Source organism: Marmota monax, unplaced genomic scaffold (genome assembly GCF_021218885.2).
Source record: "Marmota monax isolate L192 unplaced genomic scaffold, Marmota_monax_Labrador192_F-V1.1 WCK01_AAM20220418_F8-fsc00020, whole genome shotgun sequence".
In the NCBI taxonomy this organism is placed as follows: Eukaryota; Metazoa; Chordata; class Mammalia; order Rodentia; family Sciuridae; genus Marmota; species Marmota monax.
Window position 1 is genome coordinate 4,660,567 of NW_026692912.1, and position 23,742 is coordinate 4,684,308.

The 23,742-nt window shown below is 43.3% G+C and overlaps 1 protein-coding gene across 3 annotated transcripts in view; it reads left to right on the plus strand.

The window, feature by feature from the left end:
• Positions 1 to 23,742, plus strand: part of Palm2akap2 (PALM2 and AKAP2 fusion) — a 459,101-nt gene that overhangs the window by 250,351 nt on the left and 185,008 nt on the right. For 2 of the 3 annotated variants that reach the window (XM_058581620.1, XM_058581621.1), the window contains one exon: positions 14,492 to 15,187. The exons of the other annotated variant lie outside the window; for it this stretch is intronic. In XM_058581620.1, the coding sequence (XP_058437603.1) occupies positions 14,492 to 15,187 (696 nt within the window). The remainder of the gene's footprint in view (positions 1 to 14,491; positions 15,188 to 23,742) is intronic. 3 annotated transcript variants of the gene reach the window in all.

The window sequence follows — 23,742 nt, forward strand, 5'->3', positions numbered from 1 at the left end:
CCCTCAGCACAAAAAGGCAAGAGATCTGGATCTTTGGCTTCTGGGTAATCTTTGGGAAGATATTAAATTAAACTTCCTGCTCGCAGGTGTGTAGGCAGGACAAGCCAGCAGGGACTCTGGGAGAAGAGGACCTACCTGTGACAGTTGTAGGAAGAGAAGCTGAGCCCTTGCTCAGGTGTGACCCAGTGGGGGCCCTTGTTCTGTGCTTTGCAGGTGGGGCATGGACTGAGGAGGTGGCCTTGGTGAATTGGGGTTGCTGCATGAGAAGAGAGCCAATCCTACATGATCTGCAAGAATGCAGGACGTGTCAGGCTAGGCTGGGCTGGGACACTGACCCATAGACACCCACTTACCTAAAGAACATAAGTTGTTCTACACTTTGACTTTGTTTCTTCCTTTCTCAAACCAGGTCCTTCCCTGAATTTCTCTCTGATAATTGGTGAAGGGGAGGGCCTGCACATCTTGTCCCCAAGGCTGGAGCCTCTCTAGTCTGTGACTTAATAAGCAGAAATAAGGCCATGTTATAAGCTCTCGCTGTGTGTCTCTTTTGCACCCTGAACTTCTGCTTTCCTCCCGCGTTCCACCCCACTGTTCCCACCCATTCCCCTATGGGCTCATACAGCTGGGAGGCATCCTGAGCAGGACTGAAAAGAGGGCCTGCAAGAAAGTGGCCCTTGACTCCGTCCTCCATCACCTTTGCCAGGGTGGGTGAGCTCAGGCTTGGGAGGGTGTGAAAGTCTGAGGCATCCCAGGAAGGAGTTTCCATGTTCTCAGTGTCACTCTGGATTGTGATTCCTGCCATCTATGGTTCTAACAAGCCTAGTGCCTTCTCCATCACACCACACCTACTAGCCAAGGAGGAAGTTTGGAGGGGGGAGCGCAGGCTTGGAAACACGTGATCAAGGTACAGGTCATGTTTGGCTGGCGGGGAAGAACTGAATGAAGCATGTCGTCACACTTGAGGGATTTGGGGATGTCTGTTTTCTCATTCTGTGTTTCAAAGGCTCTGAGTTACCCAGACCCTCTTAGAAAGAGCCAATTGTTGTTACTAAGAACTAACAAGAAACTATTGTAGAACAACAATACCTTAAGAAAACCCTAAATTTCTGAGATACACTGTTTACAGAATCTTATATCCAGTATGGATTTTGTTAACTGTATGGATGCTGCACCTCATCAACAAAAGCACCCTCTATGTTTGAGGTGTCAAGGGGACAGCTGGTGATGTGTGTTCATGTGATAACCCTTCTTCTGGTACCCTGTATGCGTCACCCTCCATGTGTCAGAGGAAATGGCCTAATGCACTGCAGGGTCACCAATGGCTTTTGATGCCATGGTAGCCCTGGTAATCAAGAGCAGTTTATTCCAGACTTCAGTAGAGTTTCCTGGTCATGTATATTCTGATCCCCCCACCGCAAGTTTTATCACATAGCAGACCCCTCAGCAAGTAGGTGGGTTATTTTTACTGCCCTACACAGACACAGTGTCTTATGTAACTGTAAACTGCAAACAGTATGTGTCTCCTGTTGTCTCAGCTCTTTACCCACTAAGAAGCTGGTATGATGCCCTTGGCCAGAACAGGTAAAGGAAAACGTCAATCCTGGGATCATCTCAGTCCTTGCTGTGAGACATGGATCTAGGGTTCCCAGCCCATCCCAGTCTTTGGTGGCCTGGAGCCTTCCCTGCATCAGAACCTTTATACCAATGATTTAGAAATCTCAGTCTTTAGTTGCTCGTAAGTCGTATTTTAAGGAAAATTTTTAATTTTGTTTCTCTAGTCTGTGTTCTTTATAGCTACTGTAAGTGGCAGTGCTGGAACCAAAGGCATCCTAAGTTTCTGTTCTTTTAAGTGATTGCTCTCTACCTTCTCTGAAAATGGGGAGATAACTGATGGACCTCCTTGACTTTGTAAGGAAGAGGGCAGTTATTGATGGAGGCCACCTAGAATAATGGAGGCCCTGTTCGTTATCCCTTGGCTGCATAACTGCTTAATGATAGCTAGGCGTGGGGCCTGGCACGGTGACACATGCCTGTAATCCTAGTGGCTTGGGAGGCTGAGGCAAGAGTATCACAAGTTCAAAGCCAGTCTCAGCAAAAGCAAGGCACTAAGCAACTCAGTGAGACCCTGTCTCTAAAAAAAATACAAAATAAGGCTGGGGATGTGGCTCAGTGGCTGAGTGAGTTCAATCCCTGGTACCCCCCCCCCCAAAATAAAATATTTAATGATGTCCCCTTCTGTGTCCCCTCCCATACCCCACTCTCCACTCCCTTGTCTTAGCAGAAGCCATGCAGCCCCAGTCCTCAAGAAGTATAACTCCTGAGCTTGTAGCCAGTGAACATTAGGTAAGGGTACCTCTGTCACCAACTCATATCTGGCTGGGTGCCTCCTAGAGGAAGCTGAGACATGAGCCCTGGGATCTACAAGCTCTTTAAGGGGCAGAATCCTCTATCTTCAAGTGGATTTTGTTTCTAGCTGCTAAAACTTGGAGCATGCAGAGTGCCCTAGATGTTGTATATTTAGCATAGAACTTCTAGATACACATGTGACCCGTATGGGAGCTCTCACCTGATCATGACTTGAACTTCCATCTCATTCAAATGCAAGAAGTCAGATTTACTGAGATCCCATTCCACATATTTCTGGAAATCCTCAGTGAAACTCGGAAGTTCTGCAGATCTGCTCTGGCCATCTCTTTGCTCCTGAACTGTCCCTCTGGTCCCAGATTTCCATGGACCATCATTACCAGTTGGCCCCGATGCCTCAAGACCAGTTTACTTCAAGTGCTGTTCTCTCTGGTCCTGCCTTGGGCTGGTTTGGAGCACTGGTCCTTCCCACAGCTCCTCACAGTGAGAGCTGAGAGGTGTCTGCAGTCAAAGTTCAGGAATAACGGAAGCACAACTCAGCATGGAAAAGGTGCAACTTCAGACACATGGCTACTCTCAGAGCCCCTGGCTCAAATCCTGCCTATCCTCGGAGGGCCCCACAGCCCGTTTCACAGCCATCTCCCAGCCCACCGTCACCTCAAAGGCTCAGTTCCCTTCCTTGCGGTGAAAGGAACTTCAACCATGTCTGCCCTGAAGGATCCGAGCTCCAGCGTACATAGACCCCAGAGAGAGAGAAAGAGAGAGAGGGCACCGTGAGGCTGACTCCAGCCTAAGACTGCCCACCTGATCCTTATCTTCTGTCCTGTTCCTTCTTCCCTTGTGCTTGATGGGGAGGAGGGTACTACTCTCTTAGAGAAACAACCCCACCTTTGCCCTAAGAACATAGAACAGTGTAATATCGGTACATTCTGGATTGTTCAGACTCGCACACAAATCAGCAAATGGTCTGGTTGGTGTAGAATACAACTAATCCTCACTCAGTGTCTGTTGATAGCATGAAATTTAAGAAAGAAGAAACCTGCCAGAACTAACGCGATATCAGTGGGGAGAAAGAGGGGAAGCAGGTAGGAGATGTGGAAGAGGCAGAGGTGACAGGGGCTGAATGGATGCTGGGAGTGGCCAGCAAGCCCAGAGACAGTGCAGGTGAAGCAGCAGCTACGATACAGGTTCCATTTTAATGGACATTTTGAGTTTGAGGTGATTGGGGGATATTTAGTGGAGATGCATAGTAAGCAGTTAGAAATAATCATGAATGAGTGATTGGTGTTCTGGGATTAGCATCACACGGAACCCAGCTTTCTAGAATCTTCCTGCCTTTGCTTTTCCACTTCTCTCTGGGAATACCCAGACTCTTCTTGTCTCACGCCAGTGGTTGCGTTTTCTCTTCTGATAGCTTGGCAAACCTGTAATATTCATGGCCTCCAAGTCATACCTTCTAAATGGGCTTGTCAATTTGCTTGTCCGTACACCACTGAGGGTCTCTCTCCTTTCATAGCCACACTTAACTGTTACTGGGCTAACAGGGAGTTCCCTGGGTGGTATGATTGGAATCTCAGAATTTTTTTGCCTGAAATTCCAGCCTGGAGTTTAAAAATCATGGAATAAAATTCTGGAGTTTGTTTTAATGCATATGAAATCAGTCTTTTGAATAAATAAGGCACATGAATTTAGCTGTATTTTCCTGTACCGTGTAGTGCCCCCATTTTTATTGTGACGATCCATGTTTGGTCAATCCCGCCAAGTTGATAATGGCTTTCACTGGCCCGTCTCTGATTCTTTTTTGGCCCCTGAATTCGTCCTAGACTCTAGAACTTTCTGATGACTCTTCCAATACACAGAGCAGTCCTGGGGCTTGAGCTCTCTGGCCAGGATCCCTCCTACCTCAGCTACTCTGCTGAATACCAGTCACTGGGCAAATGCTTGGCTTTGTTTACTCTGATCCTCTTGTCCAGTGGCCATCGCAGCGGTCCATTATGTAGGGCAGACAAGCTGCTGTCTCGGCAGTGAACCCATTGGGCCTCCCGACACTGTGCCTAATTGTATTCCCTGTTCTCTGCTACCAGATGCAGTAAATTACATTTCCTCCCAGCTCCCCAACCTGCCAATCCTCTGTTCACGAACAGCAGAACCGTAACCTGGGCAGGAGGGGACCAGCAGAACATCTGGTAAGTCCTGGGGAGTGCTTTGGTTTGGCACCAGGACTGTCCAAGGGGCTTGCGTTTCTCTCAACTTGATAGCGAGATGGGTGCCCTGATGCCTTTACATAGGGGATCCCCTCCTTCAGCCCAACTTCAGACACAGCATGTACAGTGGCCACACAGGTAGGCACTGGCCCCTGATGGGTGATTGAAGAGCAAATGGGAGGGAATTTGAGGAAATCAGAATTTTGCCTCCGGCTCCATGGGAACCTTTCTTTGGTATTTGTGGTCTTTATATCTGTCTTTACTCTTAATCTGTAGTGTACCTCCAGGGAATTTTATTTCCCTCATTCAAATTGCACAAATTGAAAGCACTCTGATAGAAGCTGGGTAGAAAGTATTTTCAAAGCATATGAGACCATTGCAGGAACCCCTGGGGAATTGAACTGTCTTATAATTTGAATCTGTAGTTCCAAGTCTTCCCAGTTCTGGAGTTATTTAGATTTGCGGGGGTGGGGAGAAGTAGCAATTTAAAGATTAAATGTTTCTTACTAATATTTCTGACAATGGTAAAGATTCTAAAACAAGATGTTGATGAGCGTAGAGTCTACAGAGAGCCATGCTTTGTTTCTTGTGAATGTGCCTCAGAAATCAGAACCGGAAGGATGCGAATAATAAACCCCTACACCAACCCATTTGCTTCACACAGAAATGCACCAAGGGCTGGGGATTCAGTGAAAACATGAATTTCCCAGAGTTGCAGTTAGTGACAAGGTAGGCAAATTCAAATAAGAGCAACAGGTTTCACACTGTCTCCTCTAGGTAAGTCTGTTTAAAACAAAGCATGTAATGGCATCTTGTAAAGCACAATGGTCATGTACTTTTAAGCCAGAAGTCTTTTATATAGGCCTAATCTGAATATTTTATGACATAAGCAAAATATAAAAATAATATAAAAAGTTTTAATGTAAAAGTGAAAGGAAAATAAGAATTGACATAACTGTCATGTCCACTGGCTAAATCTAAATGCCTACTGGGCATCTCTGTAGACACCTCAGGATACTATTTTTACATACAGACTCAAAGAGTTCTAGAACTAGATGGGACTGTAAGTGATGTCTGGCTAAACCTGGACCAGGTCCACATATCCCTGGACAATTAGAGGATGGATATGCCAGAATCTATAAAGGAACCACTGGCAGTCACTTAAACTGTGGGCTCTTTTGGGTGCTCCGAGACACACTTCTGAGATCAACATGCATACCAAATGTTGAAAAGTCACACGCTCCCTGCTTGTTATTAGAGACTTGGGGGATTGATTGTTTCCTCCCAATTCCTCTCTGTAAGTTCCTGCCCCTCAAAGGATGGGTAATATGATCCAGCTAATGGATCAGCTCATGGATGGGGTAGGACATGTATATGGGACTTAATTTTAAGAGATAGGGAAAGGATTTGCACACTGTTGGTGATTAAGGAACATGAAGTTCAAGAATAACAATGTGCTTTGTAAGTGGGGAATTCATGTGCGACCATAGCCTGGCATCCTTCATGTTTGAAGATACTGCAGAACCATAATCGCCTAAGTAGTAAGTGCATTTTTAAAAGCATGTGTGATCAGAATGTTTTTAAAAATAAGTTTTCATCTGCTTTTGTTTATTAGTTGAGAAGTAATTTGCATAAATGCTTTACTCAGGGAATACATATAAGGGAAGGTGTGGAAGGAATCAAATTTCATGTGGTTGACTCCTTTGTCTGGGCTGCTTCTAGAATGAGCAAACTATCCATTGTAGTTAACAGTGGCCACACAGAGCCCATGTGGCATGCCAACCAGTGGCACTCATCAGTAGAATTCTAGACACAATCCATCCTACGTTAAGGACATCCTTTTGGAGATTTGCAAGATCCTAGAGCCATTTTTGTAAGTGTCATCTGTTATGATGGCATGATGCAGACATTCTGGTTGTTTGGTATTAGAAGGTTTCAGACTCTGTATAATTAGAATTTATTTAGAACCGTTGCTCTTCGGAACTGGGAGGCATGGAGGTATAAGGAGTCCCTTATCCTAACGCTTGAATCCCTGCTATAATGGCCCTCCGCAAAGAGGTCCTCAAACAACAGTCACACACTTCAGTGATTGCAGCCTGATCTCCTCCAGGTTGTCCATTCTGTCACTAGATGGTTCTGACTGTTGGAAAATTCATCCTCTGATGGAACTATCATTTATCTGCCTTCATCTTCCATCTGTTGTTCCTTCTCCTTCCCCCTGGAGCTGCTCAGAACAAATCCAAGTTGGTGTTCTTTCAAGCATTTGAAGATGACAATCCCTTCCTGTCTTTCCCAGATCCTCACTTTAAATGTCCTTTCCGCCACTGTCCCAGCCCCTGGTCCCTAGATGATGAGACTGTTTGGCAACACCCTCTGCCATCTCTGCCCCTCTCCTCTGCACACTCCCCATTTTGTCTCTAGTCTTCTTGAAACAAGGTGGGCAGAGCTGTCCAATGCACCCTGAGAGAGGCTGACCAACCCCTGCCATGAAGCAGGATGCCACACACCAGTGGCTGCCTCTGTGGCGTCTGGCCTATCAGCTTCTCTTTCTACAGTAAAGCTTCACCTGCCTGCTCAGCCTTGCCTGATGCCTTTTCTGGGTGAGGCCTCATTTCTGAATCCTTTCAGTGGAAACCTGTAGTCTACCACCTCCCTCCTGTTCACACACCATGTCACCTGCTCAACACGTAGAAGCACCTACAAAAATCATTCCTTCATCTCAAAAGACAAAAATAAGAATGAGCTATGAACCTTTCTGCCCTTTGTCGATTTGATATGAGTTATATTTCTTTTTGTAAGCTTGTCTCTAGCAGACGTTGGGGATTCCATGGAGCCAAGGCAGTGAGGTGGAGGGGAAAGTTACAGGACGTGACAATCGGGGCTCTGGTGTTCTCTCTCATCTCAAACATAGCGGCTTCCCCTCCTTGTATTTCCATTTCTGCATCAAATTCCATTTGAATCAAGGGTTTGGAAGTTTTGAAAGTAGAAAAAAAACTTTATTATATATTGTTAGAGTCTTTGTAACTCATGATTATGGTACTTGATAGCCTCCCTCTTCTTCAGTTGAGTACCACCTTGAATCTGAAATGCAATCTTCCATTATTTTTCATCATTTCACATTGAAAAAATATTGCACGTTGAAACCAAAGTTAGAGCCTGCGGCACACCACAGGGTCCCAGTTTGTAGTTAACAGCACCTTTCCTGATGTTCAAGATTCCTGAGACAAAGTCAGGGAGAAGGAAACTGGGAACCTGAGCCCAAAGCACTGAGGACCTTTCTGACTGTGGTGCTTGGTTGGTTTCAGTCTTCTCATCAGAGCTTTGATCTCAGTGGTATTCTTGCTGGTAATTTTCAGACTAGCATCTGTTTTTCTTTACCAAAAAGATAAACACAAAATCAGAGATGAGAAACTGACTTTTGCCTTTGCTATCCAAGGACATCACACCCATGCTAATTTTGTTTCAGCAATGAAAATCTATTCTGTCACAGTCTTGGAGGCTAGAAGCCTGAAATCAATGTCTGCAGGACTGGTTCCTTGTGAGGGCTGTGAGAATCCGTTTCGTGCCTCTTCCCTAGCTCTTTAAAGGGTCATTTATGCATAGACACTTGGATTTCTTTTCACTGACTCATGGCAGTTGTACATATCTCTAGGGAACAGTGTAATCGATCAGTGTATGAATACAACGTGAAATGATCAAATCAGATGATTAGCATTTCCATCTCTGTTCTTTGTGTTGGGAACTCCTGTCCTCTCAATCTTTATGAAACACGTAATAAAATGTTGTAAACTGTACTCACCCCCCTATGCTGTAAAATAGTAAGGTATCTTGGGAAGACAAATAATTCAAAGAAAAAGTTTGGGATGAGAGGGAGACTCCACTGTGAATTAATCTCCTCATTTTCATTGTCGTCAGTATCATAAGAGCTGATTTCACATTTCCAACCTCGAGAGAGACAGGTGTGCACACATATGTGCTCTGAGGCTGAAAACTACACATAGGTGTGTTCCTTCAGTCAGCCAAGCACACGCATCACTTGTTAATCACATGTCAGGTTGCAGTGCCGGCTCCTGAATGTTTCTTGTACTGGGGGACCCTAGCTAGGCGCCCCTGGTGGGTGACGGTCGCCATCTGCCTGTCTGCTGCTCTCCTGATGTACTCTGCACATCACTGACTCGCGAGCCACACAGCTGTCCACAGCACCATGACACAGCAGAGCTGCTAGTTTTCATCATACAAATGAGAAAAACGAGGCCCAGAGATGTGGAGTGACCCCGAGTCGGAAGCTGATCCACTGTGTTTCTGCCTCCCCCTGACTAACGACAGCAGACGTGTGGTACCTGTACTTTCCGTGTGAACCTCCGACTTGTTCTTCCTCCCATGATCCCAGAAGGGCAAAGGAAGTGAGTTGGGAGAAGCCCCAGTCAAGGGATTCAGCACTGATGGAATTCTCTACCCTCCAGGAAGATGGTCTTGTTTTGTGTGTTCTTGGATTTATTTCTCAAAAGAAGTCACTTGCTCCCCGGCCTCCCTGTGTCAGATGACCTCGTTCCTCTTCTCTCAGCTCCCAACAGCCTTTACAGTTGCTTGCTGTTTGCTCGAGGTGGAGGAAACAGGCAACAGGGAGTGGATGGGGCCAGGGGAATGGGCTGGAACCTGGACCTGGCTGATCTGCTCCTCATACCCATCCCATCTCCGGGCCCCTGAGCCTCAGGCCCCAGTGGCTTCTGTCCTGAAGCCCTCACCTTGGCTTTTAGGTAGGTGACTTCCCAGGGGCCTCCCTGTCTCCTCCACACCTAGGTGTCTTCAGAACCCAGACCCTAGAATTATCACCCCCCCATTGAGGTGAGTCTCCTCCTTCAGGGAGGGTCTCCTACTGATGGAAGAACTAGGGGGAGCAAGAACCAAGAAAACTGTACACAGAAGCGCAAAATCAAAGCACTTAAGCGCTGTTCGTTCGCATCCCTCTGAAGAAGCCAGCCATATCTTGTTTTGTTTGTTTTGTTTTTGCTTTAGAGATTGAACCTAGGATGCTTAACCACTGAGCAACATCCCCAGCCCCTTCTTTATTTTTTATCTTGAGACCATGTCTCGCTGAGTTACTTAAGGCCTCACTAAGTTTCCAAGATTGGCTTTGAAACTTGCAATCCTCCTGCCTCCGCCTCCAGAGCCGCTGGGATGACAGGCCTGCGCCACCCTGCCCGACTGCCACAGTGGTTCTGATTCTTCACTCATAGTGCTCAGCTGTCTCCCTGGATTGTTGGAAAGATTAGTGAAAGTGCTTTATCTACTCCATCAATATGTAATGTTTGGAAATCCATAGTTAAATATGTTGTTGAATAAAAGTGTACTTCCATACCCCAGTCAACCTGTGAGTGAAATGTTCTTTGAACTTTCTTGTATCTCATATGTTTCGCTTCTTGCCCAAATTCTTCCTCCAGGAAGTTTTGGAGAACTGTTACTTTTGCATATGTCTATGGGGCTCTTTTGGAATCTCTTTCAGGGGCTCCCCAGAAAGCCCCTCCCCTCAAGAATACTTTTTCTTCCTCACCTCTCCAAGATGAACAAAAGCACCAGGCCCCTCTGACCCTCACCACTGTACAAACTGCAGGCACTTCCAGCATGGGGAAGCTTGGGGGCAGCCAGGGGCAGACTGGAGGGCATTCTTGGTGGTGAGAGACGAAGGCCTGCCAGGGGTGAGAGGCTTGGAATAAACTACTTGGCAGCAGTCAGAAGCAAAAGAGGATTGAAAATTGGGTGCATTAGGCTAGGTATGGTGGGCCAATCCTGTAATCCCAGCTGCTTGGGAGACTGAGGTAGGAGAATCCCAAGTTCGAGGCCCCATTAGCAACTTAGTGAGACCCTATCTCAAAATAAAAATATATAAATAAATAAAAAGAGCTAATAGAACACATGCTTAGCAGGTGCCATGGGTTCAGTCCCCAGTACCAAAAGAGAAAGAAACAGAACAAAACCCCCAAAATGTTGAATTTAAAAGTCTTATTATTCTACTTGTTCATATCTACCATCATTCATAGTTTGTGCATTTTGGAGAACTGAAGCAAAATCTAAGTGCTTATTCATACAGAATATATTTAAGATAAATCTTCACACCTCCTGTGCAATTTTCTGAATGTCTAAATAACATCTCATGTTATTCTCCAGGAGGACCAAATATTGTTCTTGGGGTAAGCCAGACATTCTTGAAGGGTTCAAGAGTAAGTGCAGGAAGGAATTGGGAGCATATCCTTGAGGAACCTGCTAAAAATCTGATTCCTTTAAAGGCTTGTGTTTTATCTGAGGGAAAAAATATGAATATTGAATTTTATTGCATAACATATCTTAAATTTGTCTTATTATAAAAGTATGCTAAAAGGCTTAAAATATTCTACACTCAGATTCTAGAAATATTGAAAGAAACATGCATAACATGTAAACATAGATGCACTATGTAACCCTAATAAAACATGTCACATGTGGTTCATTGGTGTGGCTGCGTCATTACCTCACCCCTTTATGTGTGGATCTACTTAACCTTCCTAGCAAAGAGCTCATCATACCTTTGTTCTTTCCAGTCTCTGATTCTAGGAGCAGAACAAGGTAAAGTGAGGTTGGAGGGTTGGGGAGGGATTGAAACGACAATAACATGTCCTCATTGGCACCAAAGGAAGAGGGACATTTCTAAACATTTCCGTGCTAATAATTTGTATCCTTCACATACGTATGCGAAAATAAAAATATTTTGTTCTATATTTTGTATTGATGGTGGGTCAATGCGTCATTTTGTTCACCTGTCTCTGGATGATTGGGGATAATTCAATATTGTACCTGCAAACTGACAACCTATATCTCTTGAGTGTGTTAATGGTAGTAGGATAGAACATTTTGGCCCAAGACTGTGCTTTTTAATATAACTGTAATATTTCAATAACAGGCTTTTGGAGACCATGCAAAATTTTAAATTCATATTTCACTTCCCTGATGGCATCATGTGGAAAATCAGGAAATAACTGAGATGAATTTTTCTTTTGACATCACAATCTTTGTATGTGAGCTCATGTACCTCAGTGACAAATAATGGCCGGTCTTCCATTGTGTCACTTGAGAAAACTCAAAATCCTAATACAAAACAAGTGAAACATTTAAGGCAGTAATGGTGAAAATTGGGCATTGGCTTTTGCTCCTTAATCTTGTTGGTGAAGTGTGAACTGTTAAAAGACTGTCTTATTATGCAAGCAGACAGAACAATATCATTGCTGTTTTTTAAAATCAGTTTAAACATTAATTACTGTATGTAACTTCTTATTGGTGTCATATTATTATACAAAGTACTTGTGACTATGTTAAGACCATCAAATTAGACTCTTTAGTTAGTAGCATTTGTTTCATGGGTGTGAATGTCTGGAACCTTCTATACAAAAGGTTCTAAGGTGGGTGCTGGCAGAGTGGGACAGTCATAGAAAGGTGGCAGGCAGCAACTTTACTTTTAAGGATCCTAAAACTCTATGAAGGTGATAAAACATTCCCACAAACAGTTATACTGCTGGGTGGAAATTGTTAAGTGCCCTCAGATAAGTTTAGAAAAGGTGTTCAGAGAATCTAAAGGAGAGAAGGATGACTTAGAGATGGGAGGACCCAAGAAAGCTCATGGGAGAGGGGCAGTTGACCTTGACATTGATGAATGGGTCCTATTTGGTTGGGTAGAAAGTCAAAAGAAGGACATTTCAGAAGGGAATCATAAAAACAGGAAATACCTAGATATGGAAACGTGTTACATGGTTGTGCTCAAGGAAAAGGGGGTGATAGAATATATGTTTGGAAAGATAGTTTGGGTCTTCTTAGCAGGTAGATATTCAGAAAGGCGGGGACTCAAACCATGATAAGCAAGGCTCTAGAAGTCTGCCATTGGACAGGGACAAGGGGCAGGCTAGGCCAAAGGACAACAGGCACAGGGGATGCTGGGCTGTGTCCTGGGAACAGTGAGAGGTTTATTGTGGCCAGAGTATGTGGAGCACAGAGGGCTGGGAGACAGGCGAGAAAGGAAGGTCGCAGGCCACTTCTGAAGGGAGCTGGCCAAGTGGTGGAGTTTGGTGTTTATCCTCTATTGACAAGAAGCAGCAGAGGGTTTCTCAGTAAGGTGACTTCATGGGCAAGATGGTGAACAGGCATGGCACAGGCTTGGCAAACTTTTCCTACAAATGGCCAGATGGTCAATGTTTTAGACTTTGTGGACCTCATAGGATCTCTATTGCATATTCTTTATATTTTTTTTCTTCCTTTCCTCCCTCCTCCTCCTCCTCCTCCTCCTCCTCCTCCTCCTCCTCATATTCTTTATATTTTTTCTTCCTTTTCTTTCCCTCCTCCTCACCCTCTTCCACGCCCCACCCTCCTCCTCCCTTTTAAAACTGTGAAAACCTCTGGTCATGCAGAAAGAGGCCCCAGGCTGCCTTTGGCTCTCTGGCAATAGCCACTGTCCCTGAGACAGTGGAAGAGAGAAGAGTCAGGAAACTCTGGAAGAAGGCTGTCGTGCGGGGTGAGGCTGTGGGGGCGTGGAAGGGGTGGTGAGGAGATGCAAGGGGCGGTCTGAAGCAGGTCTCCCTTGCAGTGATGGTTTGGCTGTGAGGTGAGAAGTTAGGAAGAAAACGTGAATCATGTGTGACTCTGACTTGAGAGACGGAGTGAGTAGTGGTGCTGGGGGTTTTAACACCAAGACTGTGGAAGAGTTTCATGAGAAGGTGGGATCACGTTGAGGCTGCTGAGTCGGACGTGTCAGTGCATCATCCAGGTAAAGAGGGCCCCCACAGGTGGCTCTGTGGGCCTGGGACCCAGCTTCCTCCCATCCAGAAAGTGTGCCTCACAGGGAGCCTATGAGGGAAAGGACTTGAAAGGATGAGGTGTCCTGAGAGTGTCTATAGGACAGGAAAGAGTTGATCCTCAGGAATACCAGATTGGCAGCAGGTGCGGGGTGAGTCGGAGGGGACAAGACTGGAGAGTCCGCTTCCCCAGTAGGAAGTTCTTCCAACAATCCAGGGAAGAGGAAAGGAGTCTCATGTTGGGTCATGAAAGAATACGACAGAAAAGGTATTAAGGGGCAGGATGGCAGGGACTTGGCACTGTGTACATGGAAGAAGAAAGAGCCTTCTGCGATTTCATCCTTAGACTGTAGTGTCATAGGACGCCACTGCGTCTGTCTTATTCTTTTCCTAGTTCTTGTTTTGGAAACCTCCCTAGTGACTGAAGTACTTACAAAGCATGTGACATGAATAACTTCACACCTTGTAATTTTTGCAAACACCCTGTTTTATAGCATAGTAGAGGATATCCATGTCTCTCCTAGAAAAGCCTGGGCATATTCACCCTCATAGCAAAAGGAAATCGAGAGGGATAGAGATGTGGCTCAGTGGTGGAGACCTTGCCTAGCACGTGCAAGTCCCTGGGTTTGAAAAGAAAAGCAGGAGGGGAAAAAACAGGAAATGAGAACACTTGAGGAAAGAGTTGACAAAAGATTTAAGGTTTTGGAACCGGGACACATCTTAACCAAGGGCTTTTAGATTGTCTGTAAACCTAGGGAAGCCCACAACCAAGGTAAATGTGTGGGCTGTCAGCCTTCCTGTAATTCTTTCCGCCTAAATCTAAAGTCTCGTGTGAACTTATTTTATCAGTTCTTCCTTGAAAGTCTCAGTGTCATTGAGATACAGTAACTGTGTACTTCTGTCTTCCCAGTGCATTAAGCTGCTGTGTTAAAATGCACACGTAACCGCCTCTGTCCACGATGTGCACCTCACTCTAACACTCAGGATGCTTGGCGGTTAGAATAGAGAGGGCACAGAGCCATTTTTTTTTTTTCTGTCTGTTTGGCAATTAACCAATCACTGGCTTTTTTTGTTGTAACATGCACTTCCTTTCTCTTGTTTTCATTCAAGCTGTGTACGCCATGGAAATTAATGTGGAGAAAGACAAACAAACAGGAGAGACCAAGATTCTCTCTGCATCTACCATTGGCCCAGAGGGGGTCCATCAGAGAGGAGTCAAAGTCTATGATGATGGTACCAAAGTAGTGTATGAGGTGCACTCGGGAGGCACCGTGGTAGAAAACGGAGTGCACAAATTAAGCGCAAAGGATGTGGAAGAGCTTATTCAGAAGGCTGGACAATCAAGCTTGAGAGGAGACCACGTGTCAGAAAGGACTGTGATTGCGGACGGGAGCCTCGGCCACCCCAAGGAACACATGCTCTGCAAAGAAGCCAAGTTAGAAATGGTCCATAAATCTAGGAAAGATCACTCTCCTGGGAACCCAGGGCAGCAGACCCAAGCCCCCAGCACGGAAGGGCCAGAAGCAAGCTTGGATCAGCCCGTCACCATGATTTTTATGGGCTACCAAAATATCGAAGATGAAGAGGAGACGAAAAAGGTGCTAGGCTACGACGAAACCATCAAGGCTGAGTTGGTCCTCATCGACGAAGACGATGAGAAGTCATTGAGAGAGAAGACAGTGACGGACGTGTCCACCATTGATGGGAACGCAGCCGAGCTTGTGTCCGGGAGGCCGGTCTCAGATACCACAGAACCCTCGTCCCCAGAAGGGAAGGAAGAGAGCCTGGCCACAGAGCCAGCCCCAGGTACCCAAAAGAAAAAGCGCTGTCAATGCTGTGTTGTCATGTGACCACTTCTTTCTTCCCTCTTCCTCTGGGCAGCCTCTCTACTCTCCACCACTTACATAGACCTCACTCCACCACTAACTGCAATACTGTGAACCGGGAGCAGACACCTGCCTTGCCTTGCAGTTGGATTGCTTTGATCTCTCTTAATTTTTTTTTTCCTTCTTCTCACCTGAGAAACAACGTGCATGTGTGTGCTCCATTTTTTTCCCTCCCAAGAACTTGCTTTTCTTCTCAACCTTTCTTTTGTGTCTTCGAGAGTGAATCGGTTCCTTTCTGCTCGATTGGAATGGACTCTTCATCTCAGCCAATTATCTAGTAGCCTTAATTTACTTGACTGGAATTGAACCTATTGGCACCGGGGCTTTCATTTTTCTAGAGTGTTCCTCTAACATAGTCACACACACACGCCACCACGTCCCTGACTTCTCACTGCCTCCCTCGCTGTGGATCTTGTTTTTCTGTCTCATGTGGCAAAATGCTGTGGGCTCCAGCTGGTTGCTAGTGTAGTCAAAAGTGGACCTTCCTTAATCTGTCCATTCTAGGGTGATGCTTTTTGCTGCCTTACGTATGCTTCCAGATTACAGTATTGTGTGTCTATGGCTTTCCTTCTGTTAAAACCGAAACGAAGTTCATGGGAAAGGAAAGAACCCAGTGTGTGTCACAGATGAAGTATAGGCCTGAGTCTAACCACTGCCCATCAGCAGCTGTGTCTCTTTCTATGGCTTAACCGATGAACCCTTTATACAAGAAGCACCATTTTAAATTTTCTAAGGACATGAGACGACCAATGTTCTAAGCCTCAGTCGAGATCTCTAAGCTCAGACAGGCCAAATCCATGAGCCTTGTTTCTATTCTTTAAAAAAAAAAAAAAAAAGTAAATTTTTATATTGTTTTTCTTTTTCATGGATATTTTCTGATCATGTTAATCTACTTTCAACGAGAGGATCATTTTGAGAAGTATCTCTGCAGTGACCACATTTCTAGAACAGTCTTTCTGACCTACAGTGGTTGCTTCCGTGCTCCCACTTCATCTAGGATGGTGCTGTCAGCATTAACTGTCCATCTCCTGTGCCCGGTTGATTCGAGTCTTGCATCTGTACTCTTTTCTTTCTGTTCCCATGAGAATGTTTCAGGTAACTTCAACATATAGGTTTACCTGCCCTTCAAAAACCCTCTTTAAGATGTTATAAAAAAAAAAAAAGTTGAAAGATGAAGAAAGACTTATCTTCTCAGTGTCAAGTACTTAAATTCATTCATCATAGGCACACTGACTGAGCTCCTTAGAACTCTGTTTCTTAAACTTCTGGAGATTCTGAACATCAGGAATACTTTTTATCTAGAACGTGATGGAGTCCTTGAAATAAATTCTTAGTGCTGCCTCAAAGTGAACAGCCGCATGTATAGTAAAACCAAAGGGAAGGAATTTTAAAAAGAATAATAATAGAGTAATTAAATAAAAGTGTATTATTTACCTAATTTTAATAAAAGATAGCGTCACTTTAAGTTATGTGCCCAGATGCTTGTAGCATCATGCACAGCATTCACAGAATTATCTATATTGCCATAGAACCTGACTTCAAAAACAGCATGACATATTACTTAAAGTCTTAACTCCTGCAGAAAGGAGCTCAGAAAAAAATCAAGGTAGTCTTGAGGATGTGTTACAGAAAATGTAATTTGTCCTATTTAGTTGGCTCAGTGCTAAATCAATTATTATTTTTAAATGTCTTGGCTTGTAACTGTATTTATTCCAATTGAAGAGGAAAAACTGGCATTTTTAATTTCTCACAGTTATTTTTTCTCAAATAATTAAATTTTTAATGAGCACAAAATGATTCATTTCACCTCTAATAGGGAAACAGAAAAAAACAAAAAGGTAAAGGAAGGAAAAAACAAAGGAGTTAAGTTCTGCTTTCTAAAATGATTCCCTCCACAGCTTTGTTTTGGATAACTGAGAGAATTATCTCTAAGTCTCAGGTTCACCAAAGTAGCTTCAATGGAGTGAAACTGCTCTATTATCTAGAAACCTGGTTTTAATGTCTATAAGTCTCACTACTCTGAATTTCATCTTCCTCAAGAAATGATCATTTAAATATTTCAATATTAAATAAAATAAAAAGTCGATAAACCTATTTCCCTAGAAGGAGAAAATGGTTTTAATGTTTTGGACAATCTATTATTTTAAGAATTTACTTAGGAAAGAAACAATCTAAAGGTTTGCCATAGTTTTATCTTTTTTACTCACTTGGGGATTAAATCTGTTCGATGTAAGTTGTTAAAAAGCACAGTTAGTGAATAGAATGGCAGAGCCAGTTCTTTCTGATGAACAGTCTTGGGGGTAGATGACTCCCTGAAACGATCTGCCTTTTCCTAAGTGAATGATTTACCCATGAAGAAAACGGTCTGCACCCCTTCCTACAACACAGCTCCTAAGATGAGAAAGACCAGTGATAATCCACCCGCGTTCATCACTTGCTATGGGGAATTGTGACTGGCAAATTCTATGAATTAGACCTCTCTATACTTTTATGATTAAAGCTTATCATTTAATGGGTTTCAGGAAGATGTGTTGCCTTTCTTAAATTTATTTGTGGCCACAGTAAATGAAGGTGTGTTTGAATATGGCATCTATATATTTGTCTATTTTCTATGATTTTCCTGTCTTAATGGGGGATGCAGGCTTGGCGAGCCCTTTTACGGGATGTGACCTACAATCCCACCTACAGCAGCAAGTTACCCTCTTAATGATGCAAATGTAAATGGAGTTCTGATTGTAAGCATTCTGCCTTTCCTGCTGCTATTGACATTCTCTCTCTGAAAATTGTGTTATGCATGGTATGGCCCCCTTTAAGGATGCAGGGTATTTGGTTACATAACCAGACTAACTAAAGAATCAGTAATAGAGCTCCAAAACCATGATTCCCAATTAAACTAATGTTTAGCTGAGCTTTCTTTTAGAATTTTAGGATCAGCTCCCTTTTTAAATAAAAAGAGGAACTGGATGCTTGGTGTACACCTATAATCCCAGAGACTTTGGAGGCTGATTTAGGAGAATTGCAAATTTGAGACCAACCTCTGCAATTTAGGGAAACCCTCAGCAATTTGGAGACATGCTATCTAAAAATAAAAATAAAAAGGATTGGAGGTCTGGGGATATAGCTCAGTTGGTATAGTGCTTGCCTTGCATGCACAAGACCCTGGTAAAGGGCCCTTGGGTTTAATTCCTAGTGCTGGGAATTAATTAATTAATTTTTGATGACTTAGTATCTTTGACTTTTTTTTCTTTGTCTTCCTTTTTTTGTTTTGTTTTATTTTTAAGACAAAATTTAAGGATTTTTTTTTACCTTGTACCTCTTTCACCCATGATAATATTATTTTCCTTAATAACCAAAAAATAATTGCCTCTAAAAGTGATTTGCTAGTGTCCAGTGATATCACTTAATATCGGGGGTCAAGAGGAAAAGAGCTAGGGAATTCCCTCTTGGACAAACCCAAAACATAATTTCCTAAAACCTCCTGAGCAATCTTAAAAATTATTCAAAGGCTTTTAGGAAACTCAAATTCTAGAGTTAATTTGTTTTATTAAGTTACTTTTTGAAATGTTATTATACATGTATTTGCTTCAAATAACCATCTTCTCCAGTTTGCTTTCTGGTGATAAATGTGTTTCTCTACATGCAAGTAGAGTATCTTATTTCTATTAGGGTCAGATTTTTATAAAAGGGGGAAAATGATACGTAGAGAGTTTCCTGGATATATGTTATCATTTCTGGAACAAAACATTGGAGTCACATGGGAGCATCTTATTTTCCTTAACTTCTTGCAGAATTTCATATCAAGGGATTATTGAAAACTGCCATTTATTTAATGCCAATGTACCAATGAATATCAATGTCCTCAAAAGAGGAGGAAAGAGTATATGTTGATAGAGGCAGAAATCAAACTACCATACCCATCTTCCTTTTAAAAAAGCATTGACCTTGTCCATTTAAAAACAGAGATAATGCACTGAGTAATGTTCCAACATAAGATCTAGAAACTCAGTCATCTCTGTTCATCACAGAACCAACCAGAAAGTTCAACTCGCTAATGAACGCTCTTTTTGTAGATGTCTTTTCATTTCCTGCAATGTTAGATTACAACAGTAACCATTCCAAGGCAGGCAGTCTCCTGTTGTATTTCTGCATCATGCACATTAGTAATCAAAACTACGAATTCTCTGCATATTTAAGAATAGGTTTCAAAATTTTATAAATATGCAATCTTTGGGAAGCTCCTCGATTTCTTAAACAACATCTATTGAACTCTACTGATGAGGATAGAACCAAAAAGTACCCTTTGTCCTCTTGGTTAGAAAAACACAACGAGACCTTGGAGTTGCTGGTATGTATCATAAAATAGTTCAAAGTAATGAGGAAGATGGAATCTTTGATTCCTGCTACCTGTTCGCCGTCATTGGGTAGCCTTCTTCTGGACTTATCAGGAAAATCTTCCAGCATTTTCTAGGGAAAAAAGGAAAGTCACTAATTAGGAGCACAGTGCAATTTTGCGTCTATATTTTTATAGCTTCAGCAAATTTCTTCATATAATTCCCATTTAAACAATAAAAAATGCTTCTTGTTTGAACGTAGAAAGGTATAGAATAAAGATGATATTTGGAAAGTTTCAAAGGGAAATTTCCCTGGGAAGTCCTTAGACCAGCTCTCTCAGCTGCATGTTCATCTAGCTTATATCAGCCTCTGCTTCCCCTCTCCCCTCCTGTGCAACATCGGAAGGTCGGAATTGTTGCCCAGAAAGCTTGCTGTCAGTGTGAAATTGTGTCATTTGGGGGACCGCAGGACTTTCTGTGTCAAAGATCTGGACAGCCTTAACTTTTGTAAAAAAAATTAATTTTTCAATGTTCTCTTTTACTAAGCAGGAAAACAAAATGTTTTCTGAAATCAATAACTTTTGTATACTTTGTGACTATTTTCTAAGTTTCTACAGGTTGAGGTGTGAATGGTCATCTTCTCCCCATATTGCCTCTTAGTGGTCACCTGGGGCTTTTTTTTTTTTTTTTTTTTTTTGCAATTCACTGCATTTTTTATCAAAAGCTCACGAACCATACAACTCTCCCTAGACATTAGGCAGTCCTTCTGATGTGAAAGAACAGAATACAGAAAGAAAAGAAATACAGGGTGGCTTTCTTTTCGTTTTCCTCTGGTTAATGTACTGTATAGCATATATGTTTACAGAATGTATCTGCCTTGTGATGTCAACAAAATGAATGACAAAAAAGAGTTCTGATGTGCCATTTGATAGTTTGCCTTAGCATCACTGTTTATGTTCTCAATTTCTGTCCTGTTTAAAACAAACAAACAAAAAAAACACAGGTTGTATTCCAAAGCTGTATCCACACAACATTCTCTTCCCCACTCCAACCCAGCCTTTTTCAGAGCTGTGAATTCCATCACAGGAGCCTTCAGGCAAAACCTTGCAGGTGTGGCCCGGAGGGGCTGAAGAGGGCATAGCTTGGGCCTTACCTCTGCCCTTCTACCAATGACCAACTGACCATGTTTTTGTGTTTCCATCTGAGTCTGCAAAATCACACTCACATTCCTGGGGCAGGCCCATGGGGCACAAGACAAGACCTCTCACCCTCATTTCCTCACAGTCCTTCCCACTGAGAGAGAGAGGTGAACTTGTGGACCCCCTCTTTGGCTCTGCAAGCACAGTTTAAGCACAATTGCATAGCTAGAAAAAGCAAGAGAGATGGACTCAAATGGAGCCATCGCCGAGGAGTGTGTCTATTCATTGTAGCCTAGATGAGTAGCAGGATACGGGTGGGAAGAAGAAGTGGCTATAGAAATGGAATATTTTACATTTATGTATTTTTTTGAGGAATAATATTTTTTATAATGAGATCTGTATGCATTATGGAGCTTGAGTTTGCAAACACCCTCGATCGACTAAGTTATTTCTCCCTTCCATTAAGGTTACTTTCTGGTGAGTTCTACAGCACTACTATCCCAGATCTCGAGACACAGGTAATGGTCTCATACCCTGCCCTTGCACTGCCATTGCATGTTTCCAAGATTGTAGACCAAGATTGTAAGTTTGAGCTTGCTATATCTGCCATTAGATAAACCACATTATGTGGCTTGACAGCTCTCTAGTCTACACCTTGAATAATACATTACAATCTTTTGGAAGGAAATAGCTCTTTTTAAAGCAAGCCAACTTTAGCAGTTACCAAAATCCAACTCTTCTACATATTTAATGAATAATTCCTATGTTTATGGTTAAGGGACCACTTTTAGTGACACATTTGAGTAATATACATGACATGGTGGGTCAGAAGCATCTGGCCATCTGTAGTCCACATGTAAATGTAAAAACCAGCAAGATATAACTTAGCAGGCATTGGCCTTGTTCACATCACTGAGGCTGAATCGTTCTTTCAGAGTTCAGTAGAAATGGGAAAGATTGTCTTTATCCATCATCCATGAAGGAGCTTCTGAATTTTTAGAGTTCTTGAATTTTTGTCCCAATTTTCTGCCAAATTTCTGAGTTCTCATCTGATCACAGTCAGTTTCATGAAGATCTTTGCCCACTCCTGTTCCTACAACTCTTTGACGGAGTAAGTCAGACCTCAGAGTCTGCCCACCACCTTGGGTTAGACTCTCTACCCAAGGTAGCATTCTTCCCCACCCCGGGAACCCAGGATCCTCCTCACATCAAGGCAAAGTCCTGAGAGCTCCTTCCATTTCAAGAAAAACAACCCCTGTGGTTCCCATGCAAATAATGTTTGTTTCTTCATCACCAGAATCCCTCCAACAAGCCAGCTCAATCTCTTCTGTGAATATTGCTGTCATGGAGACAACAGCAAAAATTGAAATGCAATTGCCTGAAGGTGCTTAGGGAGAGCCAATTTAATCAAAACAGGAAACCTACCGGTTTTGAGATTAGGTGGGCAGGAGATATCCAGTCACTTAATTTTGCAATGACAAGCCTTTCTATACAAAGAGGCCACCAGGCAATAGCTGATCTGCACTGTTCTGCATGTTGCTCCAACTCTTAATTCTCTGATATCCTATTCTGGCAAGTGGGAAGAGTTCTGTCCTTCACAGGGTTCTGGAACATTCTTTCCTCCTCCTCCAGCTCCTGATTTGGGAGAGTCAAAAAATCATACAGGGGTTCCAGAAAATGTTGTGTCTGATGCAGCTTTTCAGTGAATGTAGGTTGTCGATGGAATTTTCAGCTTTAGCAGCTCCCTCGGGGCGAGTGACATTTCTGTAAATACACCCATTTGTGGTTGGTTGGTGGGGGTGGGGGGGTGGGAGCCTGTTGTGCTTACTCTGAATTAGACTTGCTGGGCTAGCTGCTGTACTTTGTAACCTGAAGTGTACTTTGACTGTTCTGTTTCCTTCAGATGAAAAAATACACAACAAAAACCGACTTCAGAAAAAAAACACACACTGCCAGCAACAACTGATGCTGTACTTGTAGCTTCTCTCTGTTCCTCTGTACAGTATTAATAGACAATAAACTGCCTTTTCACTGCATCTACCTCTGCGTGTCTGTGCCCTAATTCTTTTCCCTTCTCACTTGCTATGCGTGGGCTCTGGCCTTGACTCTGCTGGGTGCGCCTTCAACCACTCACTAAAACCTAATGCTCAGCCGGTGGCAGCTCTCCAACTTAAGCATGCTGCAGAATCACTTGGGGGTCCCTGGGAACAGTATGGAGGCTCAGTCTGGCCTCTGAGACTCAGATTCAGATTCCTGGGGTGGGGGGCCAGTAATCTGCATGTTTTAAGATGTTCCAGGCGATTCTGAAACATGTGACACCTGACCCATGGGTTTGGGTGCCCCTTGGTGGGGCTCTTGACAGCCTGTCTGTCCCAGCCTATTTCTACATTAACTAATCCAATCTCCCCACATTTCCTCTCTCCATCTCCTTTTCACCCATCTCTCTCCACACCTGTCATACCTGGTCTTTTTCCTTGCAAGTCCCAGCAGCAACCCAGACTGTGATCCGCTGGGTGAACTCAGATTGCCCCTAAAATAGGGTCCACCCAGTGCAGTGTTTTATACAGGAGCACCCAAAGACGTGGGGACTTTGCTTCACTTGGTCACCATTGTATCCTTTTTACCTGGAACAGGGTCAGCACAATTTTTCTGTAAATAATAAAAAAAAAAATTTTTGGCTCTATGGGCCAAATGATCTCTGTCACAGCTACTTAGCTCTACCAAAAAGCAGTCTTAACACAATATGTAAATGAGAGGATATGGCTATGTTCCAGTAAATTATTTACAAAGCAGGTACTAGGGCTGATTGCTCTGTGGGCTTGTAGTTACGAACTCCTGGCTTATATCAGGGCCTGGCACATAGTAGGTGCTCAGTAAAAAGCCAAACGGTTAAGGATTGATAGAATAAACAACAGATGGGACACCACCTGCAGAGCTGTCACAGGGCATTGTATTCCTGGAGCATAACAAGTAAATGGATTCAGTTGAGGAGTTCTCTTCTGCTT